The sequence below is a fragment of the Oncorhynchus gorbuscha genome, linkage group LG13 (assembly GCF_021184085.1).
Source record: "Oncorhynchus gorbuscha isolate QuinsamMale2020 ecotype Even-year linkage group LG13, OgorEven_v1.0, whole genome shotgun sequence".
Classification (NCBI taxonomy): Eukaryota; Metazoa; Chordata; class Actinopteri; order Salmoniformes; family Salmonidae; genus Oncorhynchus; species Oncorhynchus gorbuscha.
Window position 1 is genome coordinate 60,594,830 of NC_060185.1, and position 11,222 is coordinate 60,606,051.

General features: G+C 48.5%; 1 protein-coding gene across 2 annotated transcripts; it reads right to left on the reverse strand.

Annotated features, from left to right (window-relative positions):
- spon2a (spondin 2a, extracellular matrix protein) lies at window positions 1–10,939 on the reverse strand. Of its 2 annotated transcripts, none has more exons than XM_046295146.1 (6): window positions 10,712–10,939; window positions 6,783–7,002; window positions 4,504–4,724; window positions 1,666–1,857; window positions 1,170–1,341; window positions 1–1,027 (listed from the first exon to the last, which is right to left on the reverse strand). In XM_046295146.1, exons 2-6 carry the CDS (start codon window positions 7,000–7,002, stop codon window positions 840–842), a joined length of 993 nt encoding a protein of 330 aa, XP_046151102.1. In that variant the 5' UTR covers window positions 10,712–10,939; the 3' UTR covers window positions 1–839. The 2 variants fall into 2 exon arrangements, with proteins under 2 accessions (XP_046151102.1, XP_046151101.1); XM_046295145.1 differs by having other exon boundaries at window positions 6,783–7,007; window positions 10,712–10,938.
- Between the last annotated feature and the right edge of the window lie 283 nt (window positions 10,940–11,222).

Here is an 11,222-nt window from a genome sequence, read left to right on the forward strand (position 1 = left end):
TTTACAGAAAACACCTCCATATTTATTTCATGGGTTACACAAGATACAATGATACAACAGAACATACAGTATATACAAAATATGTCCTACATATTAAGAGAGAACTACAGATATAACTGCTCTTGTTTTGTGTTTTGTTTTTTTAAACCTGTATCCCTTTTTCTTTGATGAAACCGCCTCGCTCCATATTGGCTAGGGTTTTCTGACATGGGGTACTGGGCTACAGTGAGCCATCATCAGTTGTGTCTTGTGAAATGGGTATTTATAAATCTGTCTGTGTGGTTATGTTGAATGATGGCTGAGCATCGTATAGGATTCCCATGTAAATCAATGTCCTGGTTTACACAAAGTAAGAGTGTATTATTTGTGTACAAGGGCATGTGTGTGTGTGTGTGTGTGTGTGCCAGTGAAGATCCTCTACATAGTTGTCTGTCTCTCATGTCCACTGATAATGGCATTGTGCTCTTTTGTCATGTGGGTACTTGTCAATCAGTCAACAACAGTGTTTCTCAATACAAGTCAGGACTAGTTGGTCTTTAGATTGCCAGAGTACTCCATAAAGACCACACCAGCAAGTCACGGCCACTTAAGACTTATTTGGGTCTAGAGATTGTGCGTTCTGCAGTGAAAGAGTCCATTGCTTACATTATTGTGGTCTGTGTATGTTTGAGTCCCAGTGTTACCATGGAGACTGCCAGGGGTGTGGCTCCAATTAGAAGTTCCCCCTAAGCACAGATCTATGATCAACTTACAGTCCCGAATCCTAACCTTACTGGCCTAAACTTAAAACTGACTTTAAATCAGTGTCTTGGGGCAACTTCACCCTATTCTGTCGGGGGTCACTGGCGCTTCAGACAGTTGTGTGGTGTGCACTCGGTCTGTTCCTCCAGCTCGGGGCAGAGTGTTCCGGCGTTAGCCGGCCGCAGGAGGATGTAGCGGGTACGATGGCGGACCCCTCCCCTGGAGCAGGGCCCCAAACACAGACCCCAGGACGACCACATAGACACCTCACAGTCTAATGGTGTCTCTGAGATAGGGAGGGAGAGGGAAAGAGATGTGGTGAATGAATTAACACAGAAATGAAGTGAATCGATATAATCACAGAGAGAGAGGGAGAAAGAAAGAGAAAGTGAGGGAAAGAGACGGGGGATGTGTGCATGTAAACCTACCTGAGAAGCGTTGAGGGTGGATAGGGTGAGGCAGAATGTGATTGGACATGGGAGTTTGACGGGCAGATGAACGGCTCTGTCTGGTCAGCCGTATGGAGGCTATGGGCGGGAGCTCTGTGAGACGGGGGTAGAAGAAGGAGTTGGCTGGGTGGTTGGGCATCTGGGAAGTTATCTGGAGGGGGACAACAACATATAGAAAACTGTCAACAACAAACCCTAAGACACACACTAAAACACACACTAAAACATACACTAAAACACACACTAAAACATACACTAATCTCAGATTATTACCGGTACTTCTTAATAATTCAAAGCTGTGTGCTTTAACTGTGACTTTGTGTTAGTGGAAAAAGTTCAATTACACTTTCTTCCTTGTTAGGGGAATGTTAGTAGCATTCCTACACCATAGTCATTATAGAGCAAGGGGCAACCTCCGTGGCCCTCTTTCCCCCTTAGGTGAAAGTGAAACGAAGGGAGAAGTCGTCTGTCTCACCCGTGTGATGTTTTCCTGAGGGACGGTGGGATAGTTGGGTGAAGAGAAAGTGAAGCCGCTGTCCGTGCCAGAGTCCAAGGGTTGGAGGTCAAGGGTCATTTCCTGTTTCCACTGGCCGCCCTCACAGAGGTTAAGACTGTCCACTCCCACAAACCAATCAGGGCTAGGGATCACCTTCACCATCAGAGAGAGCTGTGTCCATAGAGGGGGGGGGGGGGGGATGAAATGAGGTAGAGAAATGAAACGAGAGAGTTTAGTTACAGTACAGTATTCAGATCATGTGTGTGTAATATTGGCTGTGGTAATAAAACAGGATTATAGCTGAAGCTAACACATGCATGGACAAAATCGGTCATTGGCTTTACACATCCTGGTTGTGTAATAGCCTGACGTGTGTGTCCACCCGTTCCAGCACACCCGCTGTTTCCTGTGTGGGGTTCAACTCCATGCTCCTCTACTCCCCCTCTCTCCTCTGTGATGGATGTTTCCTGAAAGACAGTGACCTCATGCAGGAAGCGTCCTGGGAACCGGCTCCGGGGTGGCAGGCGCCCAGAAAACAGCACATTAAAGACCAGGAAGGGAGCACAGCCTCCCTCGGGACAGGACGCATGCTATTTGTGGATCTGGGCTGAGGTGGGACAGGATGGGGTAGAGTGGACAGGCTTGTATGGGGTGGGATGGGGCAGACATCAAAGTGCACTAGGTGCATTAGGGTGGAGTGGTGTGGAGAGTTTGGACTCTGGGAAGCAGCAAGTAAATGAGGATGACATCAGTGGTGTGTTTCTATCCTGTGACACACAGTGAGGGATGAGGAGTTAACAGAGACTAGAGAGACTACCGACTAGCCCAGGGGCATCTCTACTATTCCATCCGCTTTGACAATTATCCTTCACTGACCTCCTCCTTCCTTCGCTCACATCCCTCCTTCCTTCCCTCCCGCCCTCACTCCCTCGCTCCCTCCCTCCATCCCTCCTCTCATCTTTCTAAACCTTCTCTCAAACGGTGGTTTTTCCAGGAATCCCTCCTGCTATATCCATTTCATTGGCCTGTGCAGCGAGTGGGAAGGCGGCGTATCTATCGTAACACGTTCTGGCTTGATCTGTCCACTGCGGGGGCAGCGGTTTTTACATGAAGGCCAGAGACACTCGCTGACACACACTGATACCCACTTATAGTCCCATAATCACACTCACACTCCATTTAGGCATGCTCTCCCCAGGGCCCACAGAGGAGTCCCAGGCTCAGAGAATAAAAAATCCCCAACCGCAACCCGTCCAAACCTGGCAGTACCAGAAGCTTAAAGAAATATGCAGAACTGGTCGCACTAATCTGTCGAAGTGCGGTGGTTTCCTAGTGTAGAGTAGACTCGATTGGTTCTGGTAGTTGGTGAATTGTTTGTTATCTGTCTGGTTCCAATTATGTGCTAGTCAGAAATAGAATGAGGTTTTATGAATATGGAGATGAGAATCATGTGGGGATGTCTGGAGCATTGCAAATGTGTTTGCTTTGTGGAAAAGAGTGTGTGTGTGTGTGTGTGTGTGTGTGTGTGTGTGTGTGTGTGTGTGTGTGTGTGTGTGTGTGTGTGTGTGTGTGTGTGTGTGTGTGTGTGTGTGTGTGTGTGTGTGTGTGTGTGTGTGTGTGTGTGTGTGTGTGTGTGTGTGTGTGTGTGTGTGTGTGTGTGTGTGTGTAATAAGCATAAGCCTACGTGTGTATCTCTTTGTGTATTTCCAGAGAAGGACAATTTGAGCCATCATTGTCACGTTCCACACAAAGACACACACATCTCCATGCCCCCATTCTCCCACTTGCTACCCACTGATCTAAAAACAGATTGGCCAGGCCAGCAAAAACACACACACCACATACCTCACATTTATATCAGAGAATGCCAGACAAACTCCAGCCTTCAGGATGGGGCAGGCAGCAGTGGAGAGAGATGCTTTTCGTGGGGGTTGTTTGCACAACGGGCTCCAAGTGCGGGCAGGCAGTGGAATTACTAATAAACAAAATGTAGATCACCAGCTCCACTCTGTGGCCCTTCTATTTCCAAACCCACAGGAGCTACCCTCCCTCCCTCCCTCCCTCCCTCCCTCCCTCTCTCTCTCTCTGCCCCTTTCCCCCCCCCTCTCCACTTCAGTCATCAACTAAGTGCGAGGGCAAAGATAAACAAACAGACACAGGCCCCAGACAGCCTAGAATCCACCTAGAATGGCTAGCCTCCTGCCCAGCCTCAGCCCCAAACCCAGCCCCAGCCTAAGCCACAAGCTCCAGCCCCAGCCTATCGTTCCAGCCTCACTCCCATATCCAGCCCCAACCCCAACCCCAGCCCCAGCCTCTGCTCAACCCCAACCCCAGTCCCAGCCCCTGCTCAACCCCAAACCCAATCCCCAGCCAAAGACCCAGTCTAAGCCCCAGCCCTTGCCTATTGTTACAGCCTCCCTCCCAGCTCCAGCATCAACCCCATGAAGCCCCCTCCTGGACCCTGAGTTCAGCGGGGGAGACAGCAGACATAGTCCAGACCAGGCAGGACGGATGTGGGCGTTTGTGGCCGTAGGGCTGGATGCTAAACTTAGTCTGATTGGAGCACTGTAGAAGAGTGATTAAGTGTTTGGCCAGGGAGGGTGGAGTGAGTCAAGGGGTTTGCCTGTGGTGGGATCGGGTCATGAGTTGACAATGGATTGAGTTAAGGAGTGTGTTTGTTGGTAAGGATTTGTGGTTGGAGCGGAGAGCAGAACGGATGGTGGAAAGGTTGTGAAGAGGTTTATGTAAAGCAACAAAGTGTGTGTGTGTTTGTGTGTGCATGCATTGCGTGCCTGCGTGGGTGTGTGTGATGCCTACCAGTGGGCTCCGAGGTTGCAGCAGCAGTTCTGTGGAGCTGTGTCCGATGCCAGTGGGGATGCCCGCTGTTCTGTACATGGCACCGACCTCCCGTCTCTTCCTGGCATCCTTCGCCCCCTTCACCAGCTCCACAGTTACCCCCACCTCAGCAAAGTTCTGCACCCCTATACTCGCCAGCGCCCCCTCCTGAAACAGCCGATGCTGCCCATTGTGAGTGATAGCTGTTGGGAGAAGACAGAGAGGCAGTGAAAGGCACTGAAAATGCATCTTTTCTTCCATTCTCCTTGCCTTGATGCCATTACTCTCATCTAGATTGAGTTAATCTCACTGCATTCATGATCTCTTTACACACACATGACTTGCCTAGTTAAATAAAGGTTAAATATAAAAAATAATTTATATAAAACTACAAATTCATTTTCATTCTCTTGTTGTCTCTGTTTCTTGACTCCCCATACCATTTACCTCCTTCCCCCCTTTCTGATGTCTCACATTTCCGCTGCTTTCTCTACTAGGGATTGTTGCCTTTGTTCTCGCTTTGTCCTTATTAAGAACTGATTCTGAGTCAGATGTCTGTTCTTTGTCCTGTCACTCTCATTATAAGCCACACTTGGCCCGGGATCAGGATAAGGCTAGCAGAGGGTCAGTCAGACAAACTAACAACCACACAGTCTCAGTCTCTTTTATAACAACTCTGCCTTAGCCAACCTCAGGATCCACGCACACACACACACACGCACGCACGCACACACACAAACACACACACACACAGGTAAGTGCATACACACGCACACTCCCGACGCACCCACAAAAACACACTTCACACACTATCCTGTTTCTCCTCAACCCCCGTCACTTATGCACTTAATTGAATTTCCATACTAGCAGGTTTCCCACAAGCGTCAAGTTCCTGAAACCCAATAATACAGATTAAGATTCAGATTCACGTAACGTTTCAATTTCTTGCCGCAAATTAACGACCGCCCTCCTCAACTCCCAGACCCAAAATGAGTCATGTTTTTCTTCTTCAGTGACTAATAACTCTTTTATATAACTGTCTTCCCTGGGCTCATTGTCCCTGGCCCCCTCCAGTCTAAGTCATCAGAGGCGTGTCCATGTCCCCAGGGCCTATGTGCAACGTTACTGTCTCTATATGCAGCAACAGGCCATCACCCACTGGCAGGCTGACAGGGCATGGCTGGAAGTTCTGGAAGCCAGACAAACCCACAGCGGCCACATACAGTGATGCAGAGATCAAGTCTGGCACACGCACACCTCTGCCATCCATCCACGCTGGCAAGGCAGGGCAGAGCCAAGTAGAACCTGATGCCACTTTCCTCCCTCCTTTAGTGAGGGAAGACATCTGACCCTCTAGTTAGCCTCTAGTTGCCTCCAGGACCCCAGCAGCCCCAAAATTGAGAGGAGGAGGGTGAGGGCAAGGGAGAGTGAGCTAGAGTGAAGGAGAGAGAGTAAGTAAGAGAGAGAACCTGTGGGGTACCCGCCCTGTATCATCTGGTAGCATTTAGCCTCTCTCTCTCTCTCCCCCTTGTGTGTGTGGAGGTGGACTGGGAGCGCAGGGCCGGGCCATGGGGGGAAGGGGAGGCCCGGAACAGGTTAACTGGCCAGCTGTGAGCCCTCCAGCACATGATCAGGTGAAGAAAGGAGCAGGCCGAGCCAGTATCCATGTCAGGCCTACTATCCCTGATCTGCTCCCTGACCGCAGGGGGAGAGGAAGAGGGAGGAAGTCAGCAAGAAAAGGGAGGTGACCACAAATAGAGACATGCCACTCTTAAGACTGCTGAGTACAAGGCAGCCTTTGTATTTTACCTGGTCTGTCAACTCACCACAAGAGTTCCTTGAGCATCTCTCTCTCCCCATCTCTCTCTGTAACATGGTTTTCTCTAGAGAGTATGGAGAACTGTGGGTGGACTACTCTCTCTCTCTCTCTCTCTCTCTCTCTCTCTCTCTCTCTCTCGCACGCTTTTTATCGATCAATATCTCTGTCTCTGTTGTTTAAAATAGACTCGCTCCTTCACCCTTTTTCCCTTGTGAGCCCTGATGTGAAAGGGTTTTATGGGTGAAAAGTGATGTGTCCTTTCCATTCCACCAACCAGTTGTCATGAGGGGAAAAGGCAAAGAGAGGAGGCTATTATAGGTCACTGAGACGACTATAAGGAGTATACGCTGTGTCTGTATTCTGATCATCAAGGGGGTATCATGAAGTGTCTAGAGGTAGTGGTTAGGGCCTGATTTTGGACTGACCTAGTGGTTCATCTCACCTATGAGTTTGGACCACTGTGCAGGGGGTCGGAACAGTGGGTACTGTTTAGGGAAAGTCTGGGGGCTCCAGTGACCCGTAAATACCAGGATGTAGGAGGCAGGACCTCTGGCCGTACACTCTGTCCCATTGGTCGGTCCAGCAAAGGATAGGGTGAGCTTCAGAAGCACCACCAGCAGCTGCTGCAGCCAACCGCAGGATAGGAGCTTCGATGACATCATCTAAACTGGACACAGAGGGAAGAGAAGAAATGTCAATTACAAGTGTTCGCAACAGAGTAGGATGGAGTTTCATCAAGACGCTGACACTAAGAGTCCAGGTCAGGATGTGTGACAGTTTGACAGTCATCCCAGTATGTTGGGTCAGGGCAGGGGCAGTCAGAGGGCAGGGTAGAGGGTAGAGGCCATCGAACTGTTAGCATTCATCAATGTCACTGTATTGTCTGGATAAGACCCTGGTCCAAAATAAACATGGCCAACATTCTAAGGATAGACATAAAGCCTGCTGACTGACCTCACTGACTGACCATCCTCAAAACATCCATGACCCTGACCTGACCACTGCTGAGTCACACTGGATGTGCTAATGGGAGAGTGGACCATCCATACCGTATATGCACATGTTCGTTGTCTATAAAGACATCTGTGTATCTGCAGGTGCACATGCGTGTGCGTGTGCGCGTGTGTGTGTGTGTGTGTGCATGCAGGCATGCACGTACACGCACGCACGCATGCACACACACACACACACACAAACGTGCGCGCACACACACGCACACACACACGTGTGTGTGTGTGTGTGTGTGTGTGTGTGTGTGTGTGTGTGTGTGTGTGTGTGTGTGTGTGTGTGTGTGTGTGTGTGTGTGTGTGTGTGTGTGTGTGTGTGTGTGTGTGTGTGTGTGTGTGTGTGTGTGTGTGTGTGTGTGCGTGCGTGTGTGTGAGCGTGTGTGCGTGAGCCCCGGTTCCCTGTACTCTGCCACTGTACAGCAGGGCTTAAGGGGGATTTACAATGCTCCCGGAGATGAGTGTAAATCAGCCGTACTGCCAGAGCCACGCTGCCTGTTCTGTGTCCCTCAGTCCCCTGCCCCCTATCCTGATTTACCGCCCTGTTTAGGAGGCTGGTAGAATTAAAATAACAGAACAACAGCCTGGCAAGGCTATTTTCAGTGTACGTGTGCGTGTGCGCGTGTGTGTGTGCGTGCGTGCGTGCGTGTGTGTGCTTGTGTGTGCGTGCATGTGTGCGTGTACATGCGTGCCTGCATGCGTTCATGCGTGTGTGTGTGTGCATATTCCTTCTGTCCCCACTAAGGTGTGTGTGTGCAGACAACATGGTTTCCGCTCTGAACAGAGAGGGAATAGACTATGACTGCATTGGCGTTTCTTTTTCTCGGTTATAGTCTGAACACTGAACGTCCTGGGCCAAAAAGGGACGAAGAGGGTACAGTGGTTTTGCAGCTTATTCTCAGACTGCCCTCAGAATTTGCGGGTGTGTGTGTAGGTGTGTGTGTCGCCAGTGTGACTCGTCCCTTCTTCCTGCAATATGGGTACAGCAGACCTGCAGCCGCTGAGATGATCAGATGACAGAGCTGGCTCCTCTCTGCCTCCATACTCATGGTATTTTTACCATGCCTGTTAAACTTTGCGGTTGTAAATATAAGTGTAGAGGAGAAAGTAAATGGGTAACATGCACACTGACATATACAGCTGCAGACAGTAAACTATCGCTGCAGCCTACTCGTGATATGCCATCAGTGATGTAGTGGTAAAAAAAGAAGAAGAATTGGTATGATTGCCGATCGGGGTTTACTTGCGTTTACCCTCCACTACAACACAGTACGCCATGAGAAAAGACTTTGAGTAGAGTTTTGGAGCAGCCTATATTGGAGAGGTAACAGTATCCACAACTGAAAATAGGCTTCAGGGACAATGTGTTGTGTGATGTGTGATGTGTGTGTGTGTGTGTGTGTGTGTGTGTGTGTGTGTGTGTGTGTGTGTGTGTGTGTGTGTGTGTGTGTGTGTGTGTGTGTGTGTGTGTGTGTGTGTGTGTGTGTGTGTGTGTGTGTGTGTGTGTGTGTGTGTGTGTGTGTGTGGGTGCGTGTGTGTGTGTTCGACTGGCCCTGTCTGCATCATGTGCCTGCTGGCTGCATAGGGGCACAGATACTGTATCTTAACCTATAGAAACATCATATGCAACAACCTCTCAACATCACTCGCCCCTTTCCCTCTAGAATCTAGACTAACAGTGTCAATGGAAAGCTGTCTGGTGCTAATCGCTCGACAATCTTTGGCTGCCCAATTCTGGTATTTATTTCACTAATTGGTCTTTTGACCAATCAGATCAGCTCTGAAAAAGAGTTGACTTGGAAAGACCTGACGTGATTGGTCAAAACAACAAATAGTATACAAAACATGACAATTGTGCAGCCTGTGTAAACATAGCCGTTATGTCAAGGGATGGGGCGGCAGATAGCCTAGTGGTTAGTGTTGGGCCAGTAACCGAGCTGACAAGGTAAAAAATCTGCCGTTCTGCCCCTAAACAAGGCAGTTAACCCACTGTTCCCTGGTAGGCCGTAATTGTAAATAAGAATTTATTCTTAACTAACTTGCCTGGTTAAATAAAAAAACATAATGAATCTCTTTTAATCTAAGGTTAGACATGTAAGGGCTGGAAGTGCGTCGGTACAGTCAGTACTCAGCGGAGAGGATGAACAATACCACTGACTGACACGCCGAGATTAACACGGCACTGACTACTCACTGTCAATCTCCATCAGTCACATAGACACAGAGAAACACAGGCACAGCATATTGTAGGCACGTTCATTCTCATCAGTGTAGAGACAGCACAGGCTGGAAACACACAGCACGTTAAGTATCATCAGTCGACACAGACATAGCCCAGACGCAGCCTCATACATAGACACACAGCTAAATGCACACGTTACGATTCATCCGTCGACCCACTAGCAGACTTAGACAAAGCAGTTTTTCTGGATTTCTCTGGTGCACGAGACACAATAAAACAAGGGGATGTGGAGTGATGCCAAACATGTTGCATGTGGACCTACGCTGTGTAATTACACCAACCTCATGCAGTGCAGAACTCACACACACGCACACACACACACACACACACGCACACACACACGCGCCATGAAAGGAGGTCAGATGATTCCTCTCTTCCAAATGCAAGCTGAAGACAAACCACAGCAATGCCAGTGTAGGCAGGAGTTAAGAGAAGGAGAGAAACATGCAGATGAATGCAGGGTTTCAGAGAGGGACATATGCTGAAGCATTCACCAGATACCCGGCTTTGATATTTTATTCTAAACCCTCAGCAGAAAGAGAAAGAGTAGAGAGGAGGGAGAAAAGAGAAGAGAGAGAGGCAGACAGCACTATCACCTTTGCCTTTTTGGTAACAGTAGCATACACACGAATACATACCAACTCACACATCATGTAAAAACAAATTTACACACTAAGGGATGCACAAATAGAGATGTACAGTAGGGACCAGCACATAAACATACACATACACATACACACATGCCAAACCCAGACCTGGGTTGAAATACTATTTTAAATATCTCAATTACTTTGACATACATTCAAAGTAACTATTTAGATAATATTCTTTTGAAAAGACAAGTAGTTGAATATTTTCATGTATTTGGAAATACACTTAGAAAGTATTTGAACAATTCTAATCCACTGATTCAAATACACTCCCAGGCATTTAACCCAGGTACTTGAAAATAGTATTTGAAATAAGTATTTGAATATACTGTCAAAGAAAAAGTATTTGAAATACCAAATACCCATTTATTTGAACCCGGGTCTGACAGAACCACACACTCATGCACACTAACACTCATGCACATACTCAGAGTGTCTGAATCGAACCTTTAGGGTTGTAGATTGAGTTTCTTACCTGGGAAGGACGACTCAGTAAATGACAGAGGATATATCAGCAGGACAGAAAGACAGCACGACAGCAAGGAATACTCAGCTCCAGTCACTCGCTCTCTTTCTCTTTCCCTGCCTCTCTCTCTCTCTCTCTCTCCACTGGCACAGTCCGTCTGGTTGCGGGAGGCAGGGAGCCTTATCACAGTCTTCCTTCCTCACTCTACTCTATCTCTCTCCAAATCTCCCTTTCTTCCACCCTCCTCCCTCATTGTATCCCCTTCTACCCCCCCCCTCTCTCTCTAGCTTTCTCTCTCCCTCCCCTTCTTTTCTCCCCTTACCTCTCCTTGTATGGGAAGGCAGTGCACAGCACCCCCCTTCTCCTCTATAGTATCTCTCCCTCTTTCTTCCGCCCTTTTTCTCATTCTCTCTCTGTGTGTACACACACAACTTGTCCCGCCGTCTCCGTGTTGCTGTGAAAACTCAATAACCCCTAACCTCATATTGCTGACAAGGTCATCAAACACCATGCTGCCCAC

What these genes read in the sequence shown, in the direction of transcription:
- spon2a (XM_046295146.1), bottom strand. Translation starts at nt 7,002, where the DNA reads ATGATGTCATCGAAGCTCCTATCCTGCGGTTGGCTGCAGCAGCTGCTG. An exon ending in ACAGTGGTCCAAACTCATAG is followed by an intron (nt 4,725 to 6,782) that starts GTGAGATGAACC and finishes TTCTCCCAACAG; the next exon opens with CTATCACTCACAATGGGCAG. An exon ending in CTCAGGAAAACATCACACGG is followed by an intron (nt 1,342 to 1,665) that starts GTGAGACAGACG and finishes GTCCCCCTCCAG; the next exon opens with ATAACTTCCCAGATGCCCAA.